General features: G+C 44.7%; 1 protein-coding gene across 8 annotated transcripts; it reads left to right on the plus strand.

The window, feature by feature from the left end:
- Positions 1 to 1,366: 1,366 nt before the first annotated feature.
- On the plus strand, positions 1,367 to 19,633 carry LOC122883434. Of its 8 annotated transcripts, none has more exons than XM_044212133.1 (17): positions 2,029 to 2,319; positions 6,147 to 6,281; positions 6,369 to 6,420; positions 9,264 to 9,954; positions 10,663 to 10,715; positions 10,863 to 10,897; positions 11,038 to 11,154; positions 11,310 to 11,369; positions 11,808 to 11,954; positions 12,040 to 12,171; positions 12,811 to 12,948; positions 14,946 to 14,990; positions 15,683 to 15,775; positions 15,927 to 16,280; positions 16,360 to 16,524; positions 16,928 to 17,062; positions 17,218 to 19,633. In XM_044212133.1, the coding sequence occupies exons 3-17, from the start codon at positions 6,375 to 6,377 to the stop codon at positions 17,479 to 17,481; spliced, it is 2,475 nt and encodes an 824-aa protein (XP_044068068.1). In that variant the 5' UTR covers positions 2,029 to 2,319; positions 6,147 to 6,281; positions 6,369 to 6,374; the 3' UTR covers positions 17,482 to 19,633. The 8 variants fall into 8 exon arrangements, with proteins under 8 accessions (XP_044068064.1, XP_044068066.1, XP_044068068.1 ...); XM_044212134.1 differs by having other exon boundaries at positions 9,267 to 9,954; XM_044212129.1 differs by lacking the exon at positions 2,029 to 2,319 and adding an exon at positions 1,367 to 1,585 and having other exon boundaries at positions 6,147 to 6,420.
- Positions 19,634 to 20,908: the final 1,275 nt, after the last annotated feature.

Below are 20,908 nucleotides of genomic sequence, written 5' to 3' on the forward strand. Positions count from 1 at the left end.
GTGACAGAACAGGTGTGACAGAACAGGTGTGACAGATCAGGTGTGACAGAACAGGTGGGAGAGATTTTCTTTGTTGCGTATGTGTTCAGGTCTTTAGATGGAGGGGGTCCACATCAGGACACATGTCTGCCAGACTAGTTAAACAGTCTGAAGCAGCATCAGCTGCTGCTAAAGCATGCAGAGTTTAAGAGAAGTCAGTCATTACTCATTGATTTATTTACTTGGATGTTTTTCCTTCTCCGTCTTCCGCTCTGAACACGTTCGGCTTCTGACATTTCAGTTTGATTTAAAAAAGAAAAGAAAGACTGAAGGTATCAGCTGCAGTGACAGTGTGAGCAGAGAGCGCCCTCTGCTGAGCCACCACTGTAATTACACTTCCTCAGTCCACGAACCTACGGATCCGGCTCCTTGTAAAGGCCTGACCCACCGGGGCCACGGCCAACGTCGGGCCGATGAGCGTCTGTAGCACAGACTGTGTATAAAGATGGACGACGCGTCTCCACGTCCTCCCCATGGACTGTAATGAAGCTTAAATATGGAGTAGGGTGTCTCTGCAGACCGGAGACTGTGAATGGGCGGGGTAACTGTCAATCATTTTTTAATTTGGCCAATCAGAGGCTTACAATCCTCTGTCAATCAAAAACTAATTTCACCAATACGCAGCCTGAATTTACTATTTAATTTCCATAATTTACACAGTGTGTCAGTATTGTAGACCTACTGTGTAGAACATTCTAGTAATATATATAGTTCTATTATAGAAGGATTAAAGGGGGTTTCAGTTTTTAAGGCCAGAGAACATTTAGTTTTGGGCTCCAACACCTCTGACCCTCAACACTCGAGCCCGAGCCCCCTCCTCCACCTGCGCCCTGCACACCCAGCTCCAACGCGATGACACGTCGACATGACCGTGATGAGCCTGGTTACTGACGCCGCTGAGACGACCTGCAGGAGAGACGTCAGCGACCTGAAGACCAAGGAGCTGATCGTGGACTACAGGACTTTGTGTCCCCGTAAGGACGGCGAGTCCCCACAATGTGACTGTGTGAACAGATTTATGTCCCCACAACATTAGTAATCCCCGCCCACACACACACACACACACACACACACACACACACACACACACTAGCTGTGCATACATACATTATTATTGTACTGTGTATAATATTTGTATTGTAGAACAGCTTTTTCTTCTTGTTGTTGGTGTCGAGGAGAACCAACCTGAATAAAGAGATGTGACAGTAAGGGACTCTTGAGTCTTGATCCATTCAGCGCCACAGCAGGTCACTTTCTGCGCATGCTCAGTGGATGTGACGAGCCCGTGATGATGCTGCCTTCAGGCACCTCGGAAAAGTCCAACATCACAGACTGCAGGTCTCACCCAGACGGTTTGACTCAACGTTTCCCGTTAAAACACACTGAGAAGAAGTCCACACGTGCCTTTGTATGAACTCTGAACTTGTGGAATGATGTTCCACATGTACTAAAAATATGAAATTCAGCACGAAAGTTCAGTTCTACTGAAAAACTCCATCCGTTGATGAAGTCCGTGAGATGTGGCAGAAAGCTCCGGAAGAAGTTGGTAAGTGGACCTTGAGTTACGAAAACTTTCACGTGTTTCATATTAGATTTTTTTCAGTATGGGCTGTGGGTTTTTCTTCAAACGCCATCATTTTAAATGCATGCTTAATGTTTATTATTATGTTTAACTTTCATAATGTCTTATATTTAAATGTTTTAAGGACTGAAATATATGTATTTATTTTTCTCTTTGATCCTTCGCTCTGCAGCAGTATGGCTTACTTCCTGCTTACTATCTCATTGTGATTTACCGTATTTTCATTTTTATCATGCATGACTTTTTGATCTTCCTGGCAGAAACCGTAATTACGCCATTCACTGACTCTACACGGTTGTCTAGAGGTGTATCTTTTGTATTCTGCAGTTCAGTCAGCAGAAATAAAATAATAAAAGAAATAAAAGAAACTCAGTGTCCTGCTGTAGTTCCCTTTTCTCTGTCCTGCTTCTGTGGATTCCGACGCTCGGTGCGGGCCGTGAAGGCAGCAGCGGCGGAGGAGCTCGCGGAGCGGTGAGACCGAAAAAACCCCACTTTAGTTGAAACTTTAAATGAAGGGAGAGCAGCCTGGCGGTGAGACAGCAGAGAGACAGACAGGTGAGGACAGAGACAACCGGACTGCAGCGGCGCAGCACGGAGGAAGACTCAGTTTGCCGCTGAGAGCTCCGGATTGGAGGGAAACATGTCCTCTGCTGCAGGGAACTAACACGTGGCTCAAAGGTCTCTAATGTTGCTTAAAGGTACATTTAGTGTTTTAATGAAGTCCTGTCCAGTCTGTCCTGCTGGTCTCCGTAGTCCATTAAACCGTGGACTCGCCACTCTGACAGACACCCAGATCCTGCAGTCACACTCTGACTACACATCCCAGCATGCTTTGCACTGTCTCTCAGGGACAAACTTAGTCACAGTTTGCGCTTCTCAAATGCTCAAAATGTACGGTGGCCAACAAGGGCAAACGCACTGCAGCTCGAGACAACGCAGGCAAAAAGACCAAACAGCTTCATGAAACACAGCCGCGCTCTGCAGACACGGAAACGACGTGTTCCCGGAGGACGGAGGTTTGCGGCTCATGGAGTCGGCCCGTATCTTTGTTATTTTGTTCCGTGTCTCCTCTTTGCGTAGTCTGATCTGCAGATTCAAAGAAAAGGTTTCTGACGCATTTTTGAAAGTGAAAGTGACGCTAAAGTAGAAGTTGGGAAACTGCTGTCAGAGATAACGAGCAGGTTCATCAGCGGTGGCAGACGGAGCGCAGCCTGCCATGAATGTTGGAGCGAGCCAGTGCACGAAAACAGCGTTTCCCTGGTTAATATCTGTCAGAAACACGAAATCTCCTCACTAATCATTGAATTACTGATAGAATTCCACTTTCTTGCTCTTCGGGGTCTCGCGAGCTGCATAAACAACATCAGCTATGATGGGACGGTGTAGCTCCTCATTCGTCCAGGAATGTTCTATCGTGTGTGGGACTCATGAAGCTACTGAAGTCGGGTCTGTGCATCATAGCTGATATCGTAGAAAAGGTTTCAGTCGTAGTCGTCTGGACGCTGTTTTCAGAATCAAGACGTTTCGGCTCCCATCCGGAAGTCATTCTCAATTGTGAAAAAAAAATGGGACGGGAACTAGAAATTTAAGCTACTCTGTGTTACATAAGCCCCGCCCTCAGGGAGGAGTCTACCTGAGTATCTGTTGATTAGCTAGTTTCACCTGAAACTGACCTAATAGTTTCATGATGGCCCAGTAATCAGTAATCAGGCCTATTGTTTTCTGGCTGCACCTCCCTCATCACTGTTAAGTACCTGATTAGCATGTGATTGGCTTGACCACGGTGTTAATACACTGTGGTAAACTTTGGGCAGATTGAATCTCAGACCACCATTTCTGTTCAAAGAGGGGTTTTCTTTTTTCACAAAAATGGCTTTTAGATGCAAAAGCTACAAACCGCACATTTGAAGACAGCGAGGTGGAGATTCTTAGTAGAGAGAAGAGCTGGTTTGAAAGAGGAGTCAAAGAAGCCATCTTTGTGCCAAACAGGGACCGTATAAAACAAACCGTGTTCAGCTTTTTAGTGTCCTCTGGAAACGCTCTCGTTGTCGTTTAGTATTTGCAGCACGTTTGTGTATTTGGTCGTGTTTTCTGAAGCTGCGGTGCGTTTGTCCGTGTCGGACACCGTAAAAACGTCCGCTGTGATGCAGTGAATTTGGAGTGTGAGCTGCTTCACACAGTGTGTTACAGAACAAAGATGGCAGCTGAAAGCGATGACGGTTTACTCCTCTGGCAAACAGTTTAGTTTGGGTTAGCGAGAGAAGACGCGCCTGAGAAAAGGTGGAAACTCGTATTTCTGCGGCGGACGTAATAATCAGGCTACATGACGTCAGAGTGAGCGCCCAGACAGACCAGAAACTGACACAATGAAATGAATTCTCACTTCGTGAAAAACGGGTGATTTGATTTTCAACTTTGTAGTACTCACCTCAAGGGCACAATAAAGCTTGTATCATATTCTCATCTACATAGAAGCAACACATGATGATTAAGATGGCTCTCATGCTCAGTTTAATCTTTCTGCCAGAAAAGCGGTAAATATGCATCAGAAAAAGCTTCTTACTCTCTGCATGTTTGACCTGCCGAACATCATGCAATTAGGGATATTAGCTATACTCTGAAGAGCAGGACTGGTAGATCTGTGGCACATCATTTATGGCTCTATCAACAGATAATGTTACATTTGCAACTTCAGTCACAACATATAAGAAATGTACCAAAATATGAAGAAAAAAGAAATATACATTTTTTTTAGAAGTCACACTGTCAATAGTTTTAGTTTTATTAAGATCACTGTAAATGAATGTTAGTCCAGTGCCTAGTACTCTTTATTATGAGGAACATTATGATGATGCCTTCTCACTGTAACTGTAATAAATGTCTGTTTACTCCCTTTTAAAAACCAGCACATTGTCTTAAATGTAATGGCTTATATAGGAACAAAACCCTTCTTACCTTCATGTATGCATACTTAACGTTTACATGTGGTAAAAGACATCAATTATATTATAATTTTTAAAAATTTTCTATCGCAAAACTCTACCAGTAACGTTACCACTCTGTCACAAACTGTCTGCGACTCACAGCGCAAGAGCAGGTCCACTTGATTACCATCCCAGTGTACACTGGTGTCCCATCAGCTGGGCGGAGTTGATTTGCGTTATCCGTTATAAATTTGTTTTTCACAGCGTGGCGTGAGAGCTTGTGAAGTGTCAATACCTTGAGTCTCACGGTCATTGCGTGAGAGTTGGCAGCAAGAAAGTGTGACTTCTTCTCTTCTCGCTGCACCTTGTCGTAATGGTCTCTTTGCTGCCCCATGTGGCCGGAGAGCAGAAAACACCCACTTTAACCAGAGACGGTGAGAACTGCAGTCACAGTGGGTGTTTTGCCCCCTTCGGCCACAAGGGGTAGCAACGAGTCCATTCCACATTCGAAAACTTAGTTGGACAAACTACACAAAGAGGAGATTTGTGCTTTATTCGAAGTATTTTCAAACAGTATGGTTTGTCAAGCTAGGCTACAACAGCACTTACTATTAGAAGTTGAAAACAAATTGATCAAAGTTAAACAACATTTAAGTTTTTAACATTCAACAAACTACAGCTCCCATTAAAATGTACTAGTGCGGCAGCGTGTGTTGTTACATCATTGCACATATTTTTAAGTAAGGAGGACTTGGAGTCGGAATGATCATTTTTGCAGCCCAATTTTCATTTCCAATGAAAAAACTATTAAAATCATGATGATGTGACATTTGTTGCGGTCTGTTCCAAACAAACATGTTTTCTTCCATCTGGAGAACCAGATGTGTAGGCCCGGGACATCTCTGCAGTACCACAGTACTTCATTATAAAGCTGTTTTGTTACACATTTTACCTTCATCAAAAAATTGCAGCTTCAGTGATTTGGATATTGCACATGGCCATATTGTGATTTCAATAATATTTCGATTAATTGTGCAGCCCTAGTTGGGAATGTCACGTCTTGCAGTGCTATAATTACCTGTGGGGTTCCTCAGGGGTCTATTCATGGCCCTTTACTGTTCTCAATCTCAAACTTATCTCTAGCTCAAGTATAAAAATAATTACAATATTTTTAAAAAAAATTTGTTATGCTGACGATGCACTATGTATGTGTCCATAAGCCTCTTTTACCTCACTTACCTGTGTTTATATTTGTTTCGTCATGATCATAAAATAATGATTTGATCAAAAAGTAATGACGTGATAAGCACTGTAGCACAGTAAATAGGGAATGTCTGTATTTATTCATGATCAAATTACTATTTTATACTAAATACTTCTCAAACTGTCCCACTGCTCAACACACGTTTGCTGTGATTAATAGTTTTGTTGTTTGCTGACTGAAAAACAACGTACTTATGTCAGGTGTTCAGGCTGTTTACTCAGTTGGAGAAACAATCAACCAATCAGAGCTTTGGTTTTAGATCGTTATAAGATGGAAGTCGAGCTGCAGTCCTTCTCTAATCTTCTCTGGCATGAAACAGTTTCTTTTTTCATTACAGGTTGTTGGAAACGTTCTGTCTGATTGATGACCGCTGATGACTCATTAACAAAACAACAGCTTCATTAACCTCAGATGAGTTAATGAGCTGCAGTCAGCAGTCTGATTGGAGCTGATTAGTGACTGAACAACATGAACCCATAGGCCACGCCCACAGACTACAGGACTCATTGTCATTGGTCGTGGTAGCCAAGGGGGCAGTCCTAAATCTGAATCAGAGATGGACGAGATGCGATTGGACGAGCTGTGTCTAGGGGCGGGGCTTGAGGTGGAAGGTAAGATGACTGGATGAAGAAGAAGAGGATGAATTTTAACTAAAAATTCAAAGTAGTTAGTCATTATGTAGTGAAATCCTCTTCTTCTCTTTCTTTCTAAAAGTCAGATGTTCATGTCTGTACGCTAAATATGAAGCTATAGCCAGCAGCTGGTTAGCTTAGCTTAGCTTAGCATAAAGACTGGAAAGAGGGGGAAACCTGCCTGGCTCTGTTCGAAGGTAACAGAATCCGCCTGCCAGCAGCTCTAAAGCTCACTGATTAACACGTTATATCTGGTTTGTTTCATCTGTAGCAAATCTGAAGTGTAAAAATGACAAGAAGTGGTTTTATGGGGGGTTATGTGTTGGACTATAGCTTGGCTGGGACCAGTAACTTCCTGGAGTCTCCACTGGTTGTCTGGCAACTGGTCTGGCCAAGAAATAGTCCAGCACATAACTCCACAGAACTGTAACGCCAGAAAGCCAATAAACATATTTCTCAAATTGTTGAACTTTTGTTTTAATTAACAAGAGAGGACAGTTAATCATTTTAAGTAGTTATGGAGAGTTATTTAAACAACATGGAGGCACAAAATGTGAAGATACACTGTGGAGTTTTTGACCAATAGTAGTGTTACGGAGGAATGTTAATACAAGTGTGTCCCCATTTTGTTTGTATCAAGCGGATGACACGATCAATATTCCTGTCGTCAGCTTCACACTATTACGCTTTAACCTGTGGGGTTCATTAGAGGTATATTGTTGGTCCTTTACTGTTCTCAGTCTGTATGCTACCTCTAGATGATGAAGTGATTATCATTATTATATTATTGTAATAATCTGTCAAACAGCCACATACGCTGTTCGAGAAAATCCTTCTGATTGTTTCCCAAAGCCTGACAGGAGAGTGTGAGAGTCTGTGACTGATAGTCAAACTACACAAATGTGGGATTTACATTCAGCTTTAATTAATTAATCTTTAATGGAAATATTTAATGTTTTCAGTTCTATTAAATTTTATTTATATAGCACCAATTCAAAACAGAAGAGCATACAGTAGCACAATACAAATTCCACATTGAGATTAAAATAACGGTAATGGTAATAATATTAATATTAATAAAATAATAATAGTAATAATGATGATGATAATAATAATAATAATAATAGTAATAAGACTAATAACAACAGCTGTAGTAGCAGTTGTCGAGCAGGAACACGGGGGCAGCAGGTGGCCCACAACCACAGATCCAGACTCTGCAGCTCTGGAGGCAGAAATACCTGCTGAAAGCGACAGAAGGAGAGAGGAGAGAGACGAGAAAGCACAGAACTACGGGAGAGAGAAGATGTCGAGTTAGTAACATGCAGTAATGAGATAAAAATACATACAGACGGAGAGGGAGAGGAGGAGAGAGGAAAGAGGTGCATCATGGGAAGTCTCCCGGCAGTCTAGGCCTACAGCAGCATAACTAAAGGATGGTTCAGGACTCACCTGAGCCAGCCCTAACTATAAGCTTAATCAAAGAGGAAAGTCTGAAGCCTGCTCTTAAATGTGGAGATGGTGTCTGCCTCCCGAACCCAAACTGGGACCTGGTTCCACAGGAGAGGAGCTTGATAACTGAAGGCTCTGGCTCCCGGTCTACTTTTGGAGACTCTAGGAACCACCAGGAACCCTGCATCCTGGGAGCGCAGTGCTCTAGTCGGGTAATAAGGTATTATGAGATCTTTAAGATACGATGGTGCCTGACCATTAAGAGCTTTGTAGGTGAGGAGAAGGATTTTAAATTCTATTCTGGATTTTACAGGGAGCCAGTGCAGAGAAGCTAATATTGGAGAGATATGATCTCTTTTCCTGGTTCTTGTCAGTACACGTGCCGCAGCATTCTGGATCAACTGGAGAGTCTTAAGTGACTTATTCAGCAGCCGGATAATAAGGAACTGCAGTAGTCCAGCCTAGAAGTAACAAATGCATGGACTAGTTTTTTGGCATCATTTTGAGACAGGATGTGCCTGATTATTGCAATGTTGTGTAGGTGAAAGAAGGCAGTCCTTGAAGTTTGTTTCATGTGGGAGTTAAAGGATAAATCCTGATCAAAGATAACTCAGAGGTTCCTTACGGTGGTGCTGTAGGCCAGGGCAATGCCATCTAGAGTAACTATATTTTCAGATAATTTGTCTTGGAGGTGTTTGGGACCAAGTACAATAACTTCAGTCTTGTCAGAGTTTAACATCAGAAAGTTGCAGGTCTTCCAGGTTTTTATGTCCTTAAGGCATGCCTGAAGTTTAGCTAACTGGTTAGTTTCATCTGGCTTGATTGATAGATATAATTGGGTATCATCTGCATAACAATGAAAGTTTATGGAGTGTTTCCTAATAATATTGCCTAGAGGAAGCATATATAAGGTGAATAGAATCGGTCCAAGCACAGAACCTTGTGGAACTCCGTGACAATTCTTTGGTGTCTGATGAAACTGAAGTGATGGCGTCCTCAGAACAAGGCCACAGAGCCTTCAACGCTGTAAAACAGCCTTTTATTGAAAATCAGGCGAGCAACACCAGAGTCCTATTTTAAACTCTATTAAACTATTAACGTCAATCCCTCGTGTGAAGGCAATCTGAATCCAGCGGGGGAATGGCGGACCCTGCCACTAACAATGGAAATGACTATATAGAGAGAAAATTACTGGATGTAAATACATTTAATGGCTATTGCTGAAAAAAATGCAGACCATAAATAAAATCAAAACGGGGGTGCATTTATGTCTGTAAAGCACTGCTTTCGAAGGTTATTAGAATTTAATTCTAATAATAATAATTATTATTATTGTTGTTAAAGGAGATCTGACCCAGGATCTGTTTGTCCAGCAGATGTAAGAGGACGTCCTGAGGTGGAAGATAAGGACCTCCATCCACCCTGTGAACCTCAAGAAACTCCAAACAAGAGGGATGTTAGCAACAATGAAGCGGTTACCATGGAAACCAGGATGGCGGCGGAACCAACGAAGAAGAAAGAAGAGGAGAGATGGAGGGAGCTGTACCCTGAAATAAAGAAGTGTGTGATCGTGATCACTCGTCAGAGACTTGACAGACTGGACGTGTTGAAGTTGAAACAAGAAAAAGATGGAGAGAGAAGAGGAGGGGGGAGGTCAGGTGACCCAGAGCCAAGCTCTGATTGGATGGAGCCGTTGGAGCTGGATGACAGCGGTGGTGGCAGGAGATTCAGGAGATTTGTGAAAAAGGTGGATGTCAAAGTTCAGGCGAACCACGCCCCTGCCAACAGCACCAGGAGAACCCGCGGCAGGCCCAGGAGGTCCGGTCTGCTGAGGCTAAGACAGAGTCAGAGTCCTGATGTCACCGCTGACCCCGCCCACCACTGCTGCAGCCTCCAGTCCACGGGTCAGATGGAGCGCTGGAGACGAATCAGACGCAACGACAAAGAAATCAACAACAACATCAGCCAGTCAGACGCGGATCACAACTACAGTCTCACCTCCAAAGGGCCTGACACACCTGACGCTGCGGGAGATACACCCAACAGCCAATCACAAGATGTCAGGTAAGAGGGGGCGGAGCCAAGTCAGAGAGGCTGGGAAGAATTAATCAAATCAGTTATATTTATTAATTTATTCATTAAACATTTATTAATAACTGTCTTTTATGGAGGACCAATCCTGACGTTTAAGGAAATAAATAAATAAATCAATGAGTAAATACATGGTACATGTATGTACATGTGGTTAAAGAGACAGAAATTAATGGTTTCTAAAGGAAATAAATGTATAATTTTACAAGAAAAAGTAAACATGTTGAGAAAAACTCACAATTTTGAGGATGAAGCTGTAAATTTATGGGAAAGGTCATATAAAAAGCAAAATATAAAATAAATGATTTTACGGGAAAAAGTAGATACAGTTGCAATATTTCAAGAGAAGTCATAATATTCTGAGAATACAGCAGTCGTACTTTTATATGAAAAAGTTGTAATTTCTGAAGAATAAAGTTGAAGTTTTACAAAAATAAAATGCCACGAGAGCATCTGTGTGTCAAAATGACACATAAAATTATGACTTCATTCTCACATCACCATTTTCTTTCACTAAATATTACAACTTTGTTCTTTGTCAGGTTTCTGTTTCCCAACAGCGACCTCAACACACTGCTCGGTGTGCGATTGGACAGTTTATTTCACATGTGACAGTAAAATGCCTTCTGTATCTGCCTGACTGTAAATCTGTCCGACTCTTCTTCTCTGGTCCTCCTGCAGGCTGTCGTCCTGCTGCGGACACAAAAACGGAGACTCCTGCAGCAGCTCGACAGGTAACACTCCACCTGTCTGTCTGTCTGTCTTATGGTTTGTATGACAGATTTCTCTGAATGTTTCATATTCAGAGCTACATGATTTACGCACTGTTTCTTCTTCACCCAGCAGCTGTTTTTGCTCACAGTACTGTTTTTTTTTTCCAGAGAAGAAGAATCGACACACTATAGTTTTCAGAAAGGTAAGACATCACCTGTCTGCGTGTTGATGCAGTCGGAGTCTATTCACTACATGTTTACCGTCTTTGACCACCTGCTGAACTCAGCTCTGTGCAGCTGTTGCATGCTGGTCGTTGTAGTGTTTTCTTCTGGTTGTGTTCAGGTCGGGGGGGATCAGTGGGTTCTGAGGAGGTCGGCAGACAAAGAAGAAGAAGAAGAAGAAGAAGAAGGGAAAGAGGAGGAGCAGGAGGACGGAGACATCAGCATCAACACTGAACCGGTGAGAATAAAACGGTCTTACAGAGAGAGAGGGGGCCGGCCAGCGTACAGTGATGAGCATTGAACCTGTGACACTTTAAACACAATGAAACAGTAACGGACCTTGTGCTCTGCTCCACCATGTGACCTGCTGCTGGCTTGTGATTGGTCCTCCAGATGAAGATGAAGACGAAGAGGAAGGAAAACCCACCAACGTACACACCGACACCGAGTCCAGTGAGTGTGTAATACACACACACACACACGTGACCCCTGACCCCTGACATCTGCGGACCTTTACATATGTTCCAGTTATTTTTAACCCCTTCCTGCCCGGGATAAAAAGGTAAACGGTACGGTTACTTTATTAACAAACAAGACTGACTAACGTTTAATGTTAGCAGTGAGTTGGATCACACCATGCTAATGTTAAAATGCTAATGCTATCTGCTCAGTAACACCTGAACATTTCACTCTTTGTGTGTCTTTATTTGACTGACAGCAGATTTCTTCCTGTTAGCGTCTCATTCTGAGACTAAAGGAGTTAAATTAAGTAGCAGCATGTTTTTAGACTTTAGTGGAAGAAAAGGAAGCGACGCACGTCTGGGGTCTCTCCTCTGTTCCCATTGGCTCTCACACCTCCCTCTGACCTTTAACCCCCGTGTGTTCCTGCAGCGGCTGAAGCGTCGGACGGCCTGTAAGCAGTGTGCAGCCTGTCTCAGAGAGGATTGTGGGAAGTGCATTTACTGCCGGGATATGAGGAAGTTTGGAGGTCCGGGGACGAAGAGGCAGAAGTGTCGGTTCAGAGTTTGTCTGGTGGTGGTGAGTCTCTGCGTTCGTCAGTACTGACGCCGCCTGCTGGTCAGGAGAGGGACTGCAGCTCTGCTTCTTTCTGTTTCCTCCTCAGATGACCAGGAAAACCTTCAGACCCCAACCGCCGGAGGCCGAAGAGGAGACGGTTACCACGGAAACCACGAGAATCATGGCAACTCAACCACGACAACATCAGCGGAGGAGACGGACGGGTGAGAAGAAGGAGGTGGGTTTGTTTTATTCAGTTCTGTTACGTCTTTTTCTGTTACTCTAATGTATTCTACTCGCTTCGGTTCTGTTCTATTATACACCGCTTTAATGGTTTCCACTCAACGCCACGCTGCGTATCCCTGCTCTATTGAGTTGTTTTTCTATTCTGTTACTCTACTTGTCTCTTCTACAGTCTGTTCAGTTTTATATCCTGCTGTATAAAACAGCAGGATATAATAGAACAGAATAATAGTTTTATGTCCTCTAGCCCTCTAGTCTGCTCTGAGAATCTACTGAGAGCAGCTGTTTGTAGTTTCTGTGACAGAACGTTTTTTACATGATGGCGTTAAAGAAGTTCAGGATGTTTGAGACACACAAACCACAACAAGGTGGCAGCACAGAAACATGCAGTTCGTGTTATTTCAATAGAAATACTCACAACAAAAGGAGCCAAGCTGAATTAATGTACGTTTCTCACGCTGTTGCATTGTTTCCAGTTGATGTTTTCTTCAGTCCTCTGTTCACAGCATCATGTCCTCCTCGTGCGACGCGTCATGAGTTTTATAGATCGACTTCCTTCCTTCAGCCGACGGGTTCGCTCTGCACAGAGATAATCAGTTCACAGAACTGACTCTGCTCCTCTGCTTCTCCCCAGGAGGTGAAGAAGAGGAGGAGGAGGAGCTGGGGACGAAGGACAGCGAAGCGAGAGTCAGAGGATCACAGCTGGACCCAACCACTGACGGAGGAGGAAGAGGAGGAGGAGGAGCCAAAGAAGGAGACACACCCGCCTCAGGTAGGCCCTGCACACAGGTGACTTTACCCTGCACAGGTGAGGAAGCTTCAGCAGGTAACTTTCTTCAGATACACAGAAGTTCTCAATCCATTCAGCTGAGTGATGTTCTCTGACCTGCAGGGCAGCAGCTGCGCCTCCGTCACCAGGTGTAAGATGAACAAACTGTTATGATGTTTGGCCACATGAGGGCGCTGCTGCCTTTCTGTGGACGCACCTGTGCAGGTGCGTCCACAGAAAGGCCAGTCGGGCACATGGGGGCGCTGTAATTAAGGCCCAAAAATGCTATTTTGAACAGGCCACGCCCCTCACGGCGTGAGTCCGAATGACTTGAAATGTCTCTCACACGTCCAGCTCTACGCTCTACAGAAAGCCCTTTGGACCACTAAAGAACTAGATTTTCCACCATTTTGAATGTTTTGAAAAACACATTTGTGACCTCTCCTCCTGAACCGCAGGTCCGATTGCTACCAAATGTTCGCTGGATCGTCATTGGACGAAGCTTATCAGAAGTTGTATAAAGCTTGTTGATATCTTATTTAGTTTTCAAGATATTATCGTAGAAAAGGTTTCAGTCGTAGTCGTCTGGACACTGTTTTCAGAATCAAGACGTTTCGGCTCCCATCTGTGAAAAAATGGGACGGGAACTAGAAATTTAAGCTACTCTGAGTTACATAAGCCCCGCCCTCAGGGAGGAGTCTACCTGAGTATCTGTTGATTAGCTAGTTTCACCTGAAACTGACCTAATAGTTTCCATGATGGCCCAGTAATCAGTAATCAGGCCTATTGTTTTCTGGCTGCACCTCCCTCATCACTGTTAAGTACCTGATTAGCATGTGATTGGCTTGACCACGGTGTTAACACACTGTGGTAAACTTTGGGCAGATTGAATCTCAGACCACCATTTCTGTTCAAGGAGGGGTTTTCTTTTTTCACAAAAATGGCTTCTTTGACTCGTCTTTCAAACCAACTCTTCTCTCTACTTAGAATCTTCACCTCGCTGTCTTCAAATGTGCGGTTTGTAGCTTTCAGATGCAAACGCACGGCGCTCTGTAATCCTGAGTTAGCGTGTCGTCTGTGCTGATAAAGTCTTTTGTGAAGTGGCTGTTTGGTCTCACCTATGTACCGTTCTTTGCAGTTTTCCTCACTGCACTGAATGGAGTAGACTACATTGCTCTGTTTCTGTGTGGGCATCTTGTCCTTAGGATGAACGAGTTTCTGTCTTAAAGTGTTGCCTGGTTTAAAGAAGACAGGAACATCGTGCTGTCTAAAGATCCTTTGCAGTTTTTCAGACAGTCCAGATACATAAGGGATGGAGACACCGTTCCTTCTGGGTTCTGTTACACTTTTGTCCTGTTTTTTGGCTCAAACATTTTCACAATTGAGAATGACTTCCGGATGGGAGCCGAAACGTCTTGATTCTGAAAACAGCGTCCAGACGACTACGACTGAAACCTTTTCTACGATGGAAGACTCCTGGACGAATGAGGGACGACACCGTCTTTTCAAGATACTGACCAATGAACTTCAAAAAGGGGCGTGGCTCAGCACGTAAATAGAGCACAGTCAACAACCGCTGGGCCAATCATCACAAACCTTCCAGGATGTGTCCACATCGCACCTGAAAGCTGCCCTGAAAGTTTCATTCAAGTCGACCGCTACAAGGGCAAAAACTGGGCGTGGCATAACCCGAATCAGACTATGAGTCAGAAACTGTTTGTTTTCTTTCTGTTTGTGAAAATGCAAAAAGGGACATTTCACAGCTTTTGTCCCGTCTGTCGGCTCGAACCCTGCAGATGCATCTTTCACGTTATCTCCTGACTTCATGTGTGGACGTGTCGCTGCTGCTGGTTTCTGTTGTGTGTCTGAGCTAGAAACATGATATAAAACATAAATGATATAAAACACAGTGACGTAAGTTTTATATCAAACGTCTGATAAACAACAGTGTATTCAGCTGAACTTTAAATTGATTACAGCAGTTTTTGTCTTCTGTGTAGTTTCCTCTGTTTGCACTGGTCAGCGGAGCCGGGACACACATACAGGTAACACACACACACACACGTTATATATATATACTATACTTGAGAGGACCCTCATTGATTTATTATACTCACAATAATTGGTAATTTTCTGTGTTCGTCTTTCTGTCAACACGTTCAGACTCAAACCAGCATGAACGTCTCTGCTAACAGCTGTTGTGACACCACGAACACACACACTGTAGTTTATTCTGCCTCCGCCCCACACACACCGTCCTGCTGCCCCAAACACTCACTACAGCACCACATGTGGATTCATCCGCCGCTGGAAATAGTCCCCAACAGACGCTCTGTTTCCTCCTGTTGGTCTGATAGAAACTACAGCGAGCAGCTGTTTGAGGAAACTACTGAGCCTTTTTAAACAGGAAACTGTAGATTTAAAGATTTACGTCTTCAGCAGGAACCAATGGGCTCGCAGCTGAGCGCCGCAGACAGGAAGTGAGACGGCGCTGAGAGGCGGAGCGACGCGTCGCTGGTTTGAGTCCGAACGTGAGATTTGATGACTGTAAGAAAACCATCGAATAACATCAGACGTACAGTTGAACACACAAACACACAAACAAGCGTTTATCAAAATGTCGTCAAGCTCTAAAACTGTAATTGGTCCTCACTAATATAGATTTACAAGATCACACAAAAACATCCACGTGTCCTTTTTTCAGCGATGTTCGTTGGTTTTATTTGTTTAAATGCAGCTGAACTTGACTGTGGACAGCAGCCATTTTACTCCCAGCATGCTCTCTGCCTCCACCCTCGGCGTCAGCAGCCTGTCGGGACGGCTGCCTCCGGTAAAACACTTGGTTTTATTGTTAATGTTGTAACTTTATTGTTGACTGTATGTATTTTATTTGAATATGGACTCCAGGAAGAGTTGCCAAGACGACAACAATAAACAACAGCTGTAACGATATCTGACTGAAATTTGTCCTCGTTGTCCAGGAGGAGTCTGTCCTCCGTGTGTCAGGCCTCACCTACATCCCTCCACCTCCTCCTCCCCTCCATCCTCTGCTCCTCCAGCCCAAAGAGGAGGAGGAAGCAGTGGAGATCAGGAGGAAGAGAGCGGAGGATGGAGGGACGGCGGGGGAGACGGCGGGACGGGCGGAGCAGGTGGAGGCGTGCAGCGAAGGAGTGACGGACAGAGGAATGTACTACGAGATAGAGGTGGAGGTGCCGGGCTCCGACTCGGACGAGGAGACGCCGACGGAGTCGTCGACTCCTTCTGAGGTCGCAGAAGTCGCTGATGATGTCGTGGTGTCAGACCCCGCCTACGAACCCCCGGAGTTCATTTCATTGGTCAGTGGAGCTGTCAGTCACGTCGAGCGCAGCAGCTGTCCGGTGATGTAGACGTCTCTCTCCCTTTCTGTGTTTTCAGAGTTCGGGGTCGGTCGGCCTCTTAGGCGGCGGGGTCAGCGATGAGGTCACGCGTGGGCGGAGCTTGTCGTGGCTGCTCCGTGCGTTGAGGAGGACGGTGCTGCCGGCTCATTGGGTGGCTGTTCTGACTGATGGACCTCTGCTGCAGCTGCTGCAGTGCTCCAGGGTGAGAGTGTGTGTGTGTGTGTGTGTGTGTGTGTGTGTGTGTGTGTGTGTTTCTGTGTGTGTGAGTGTGTGTGTGTCTGTGTGTGTCTGTGTGTGTTTCTGTGTGTGTGTGTGTTCGATCAGTCACATATTTTTAAGCAGCTGTAGTGCGACATCCGCTCCCGCTAAACAAACGGCCGCCGCGGACTCCACTGAAGAAGAGGACGCGGCGAGATGACGTCACTAAAAGCTCAGACGATGGGAACAGTTTCATGTGTTCATGTGAGGAAGGCTACGGCCTCCTCATCGCCCCACACACACTGTGGTCACTGTACGTGTACATCAGCAGGTGTCTCAGGTGTCTCAGGATGTTTCCTGTTTGCGTGAAGGCGATGGACGTCTAACTGTCCTCTGTGTCTCTGCAGCTGTCCTCCATGGCCGACACCATCGTCCACGTCCGGCCCGATCGCTGCGTCTACGTCACTGTACGGAGCAGGCGGCTGCCAGACACACACGCTCTGTACCGCGCACACACACAGAGGATCACACGGCTCAGCCAGGTAACGCACACACCTGTCTGCTCTCAGTCGTCGTGTCTGTCCAGCAGCTGTGGAGGAATCGAACCTACGCCGGCACCGCTGTGCTGCTTCCTGCCGCCAGCTGCTGGAGCGTCACGTGACCGGGTGCTAAACGCGCTGCTCTGTGTGTCCGTCAGCTGGTGTCTCTGCTGCTGGAGCTGGAGCGGCTCATCGTCTGTCGGGGGTCCAGGGTTCGATCCCCCGCCTGTCGCCTGCAGGTACGATCGCCTACCTGCCACCTGCTGGTTGCCCCGCCCTGCCTCACCTGCCTGCCCTGCCTGCTGCGGGAGGAGGAGGAGGAGGAGGAGGAAGGAACAGAGGTGGAGGAAGATGGGGATGAAGGTGGGGGAGAAGTGAGAGAGGATGAACTGTCAGTGTCGCTCAGCCCTTCTCTCCTCTGACCTCTGACCTCTGACCTTTGACCTCTGACCTGGACTCCAGAGGTCACAGGTTTGTTGCAGCTTGTTACAGATTCAAAGTTTTTATACTTTTAGAAACAAAAAGTGCCTCCATTTTTTACCTGAGTGCTGCTGGAGGAACAAAAACTCAGACTGACGTAGTCACCTGACAGGAAGTCACCTGACAGGAAGTCACCTGAGCAGGTAAAGACAAACAAAAACCAATCCCACAGCCATTTAAGCCGCTCTACTTCAGACTTTAATGTAGAAAGTTAAAGGTGCTTCACCTGTGAATCTGCAGTGTAAACAGGAAGTGATGTCACAGAAACATTAACCTCACACACACACACACACACACACACACACTCTCAGCATGGTCTGACTTCAGTAACGGTGGGCGTTCCCCTGCTGTTTTTAACCAATCAGCAAACAGATTGTTCCTGTCACATCTAATGTTTTTTTTTCGTACCAACTTTATTTCTGTTAACATGCTAACAAACATTAGCACGCTGATGGTCATATTAACATACAATATTTAACCCCAGAATATAAATATAAGACTGCGGTAAGCTCAGTAACCAAACATTAATGGTATTTAAAATAATATTATGCTTAAATATTGTAACGCTTTAGCAGAGGAATATGTGAAACGTTAACCGACGCTATAAAATAACGACTCAGCGATCGGATGTGGAACCACCTGCGTCTGTTTAATGTAACTGTAATAATAAAGCTAATAATAAATATTTCACCCGATCTTCTGGAAAACCAAAGTATGCAGACGCCCTAACAAACATTAACGTTGCTATAAAATTAAGCATTAACGTATTTCACGTTAGTAGTTTTTCAATATGCTAACAAACATTTCACCAGACTGCAGTTTCAGGGTCTGAAGCATGTTGATACTTGTTTTAAACTCAATTAAAACAAAAAAAAAATGTAAACGAACGCCATATTTGATATTTTTGAAAGTTATTTATGAAGGATATATGCTGACGCTGCAGACAGTGAACTGCTGCACAGCTGTCTGCCTCCAGATGTTGTAGACCCCCTTTGTTCGGGTGTAAATGAGCCAGTCTGATCGTGTTTGCTCTGTACAGTATGGCTGACAGGCCAGTAGAACGGAGGCTACACAGGAAGTGATGTCATGACCTCGGCTCTCTGTTAATGGCTGAGAAACCGTGAATTAAGCTGTGGTGGTCATGTGTCAGCCTGTCGGAGATATTTAAAGAGACGGTGCGTTGAACTTCAGCTGGAGAACGCGTTAGCATGCTAACAGCTATTAGCACCCCATGCTAACTGTATTATACTGGTAGAATTTCTACGAATGGACGGGAACGCCTCATTAACACGGGAAATGATCAGTCAGACCACACACACACACACACACACACACACACATCCTTGTACTTCTATCTTTGTGAGGACCGACATAATGCATTCCCTCACCTTCAAACAGGCCTCTGAAGTTGTGAGGACCGGACTAAATGTCCCCACTCTGTAGCAAGTACAACTACACACACACACACACACACAACAAAATGAGGATTTCTGGGTAACGAAGTCCTCAGCTCTCTGAGTGTTCAGTCAGTTTCCTCGGCAGCTTTAATGTCTGTAAGTTTTCAGTTGAAGAAGTTCCAACATGGCCGACCTGAAGTTTTAAACTCTGCTGTTTACATCTCTTCGGTTTTATTCTAATGTTGTAGTGTTCAGAGCGTCACGTGCTCCTGGGACTGTGCACCTGAAACAATCTAACGCTGCATGAAGAGCTGAGTTACTAAATGTGAAGCAGCGTTTTGGGGAAAAAAGGATCCATTCAGGTGTTTTTTCATGTTTTTTATTAGTATTTTATCTACAGATCCTGTTTATTGTCCTGCTGCTTCAGGTCATGTGTTCAGTTTAACCAGCTGTAGGTCGATTCAAAGCAGGAAGGAAGGAAATCGATGTGGAACGGGATGACAGACGTACACTGCATGGCCAAAAGTATGTGGACATTGACTGTTTCTCTTCCTGAGTCATTTTACAAACACGTCAGACTCTTATTTTGCACAGCGTGGATGAAGCTCCGCGAGGAAGACTTCTGCTTCATGTTTTCCTTTTAGACATTTTCCTGAGAATGTTTTAGTTTTTATATATAAAGAGTTTCTGTGCAGAACCTTTGAGTATAAAGAGTTTTCCTTCAGTGTGCTGTGTGACGCTCTGTGGACGTTCCTGTAGTTTACCTGAAACGCTGCTGCTTTGTCTTCCTGTCGAAGTGACGGCTTCTTGTATTTCAGACAGAAAAGAGTTTTATATTAATGTTCCTCACAGCTTCACAGGGCTCCAGCGGTAAACCGGTTTCACAGCGTGCCGCGGCGGTTATCGTACCGTGCACATTTGCTTATCTACGGTGTTGAATTCTACCGTATTAAAAAATCTATATGTCAAGTTTCATGTCTGTCAGGACACGATATTTAGTGAAATTCTAATAAAGCGTTTGTTCAATCATTTGCTCATCGTAACTGATAATAATAGTTGATATCATCCTTTAGTGCGCATGTGCCGTAGCTCCGTCTCGTCGTCTTACTTTTTCCAACTTTTAGCTTTCCCTTTTCTTCTTGGTACTTCATTTATGTTCTGACCTGTTTTATAGTTTTTATAGTGTATCATATTTTTTGCTAGTACTCTCTGACACTGACGTAAAGACGAGCTGCTGTAACAAAGAGTTTCCCTTCGGGAATCAATCAGAAATACTTTTCTGATTCTGATATTTCCCGGGACGGTATCGTACTGCGTAACCCCGTAACGAACAGCTGGCGAGGGCGAGACGGAGACGTTAAAGTCTTAGCTACCGATCGTCGGGAGTTCAGTGTGTTGCCCGAAAACACTCGGACAGGAGGAGGAGATCGAACCTCCGGCCCTGCGATCGCCGGACGACCCGCTCGACCTCCGGACGAGACGCTGAGCTAGCTTCATACATCCGGTTCAGCTGAGCCTGTTCTCGTTTTGACCGGTTCGACGCGCAGCTCCTGCTCTGAAGCGCTAAGCTAAGCTAGTCAGCAACAGGTCCAGTAGCATGCATAAAATAAAAACACAGAACACCAAGTTCAAAAAAAGCATTTTATTTATATCTAATAACTTTCATTCACGGATCATCTCGGTGGAACGGCAAGTCATTTCTTTAGTTTCAAAATTCCTGTGAGCTGCATCCACAGAGCAAACGTCAGAAACAGTTTACAAAGCTGTACAGGTGTCGCATCGTCAGGTTTACTGTAGGTATAAATCAGCTGATCCGTGATGTCACTGGCAGACAACAGGAGCAAATCAGGAATTCAGTTCTTCGTATCGAACTGACACAAAAACACAAGATTTCATGAGTTAAATGTAAAGTGGCGGCTGAAGAGCGACCTGAAAAAGGATTCAAATCTAAACCGGCTTCAGTCTGGACAGG

Source organism: Siniperca chuatsi, linkage group LG10 (assembly GCF_020085105.1).
Source record: "Siniperca chuatsi isolate FFG_IHB_CAS linkage group LG10, ASM2008510v1, whole genome shotgun sequence".
In the NCBI taxonomy this organism is placed as follows: Eukaryota; Metazoa; Chordata; class Actinopteri; order Centrarchiformes; family Sinipercidae; genus Siniperca; species Siniperca chuatsi.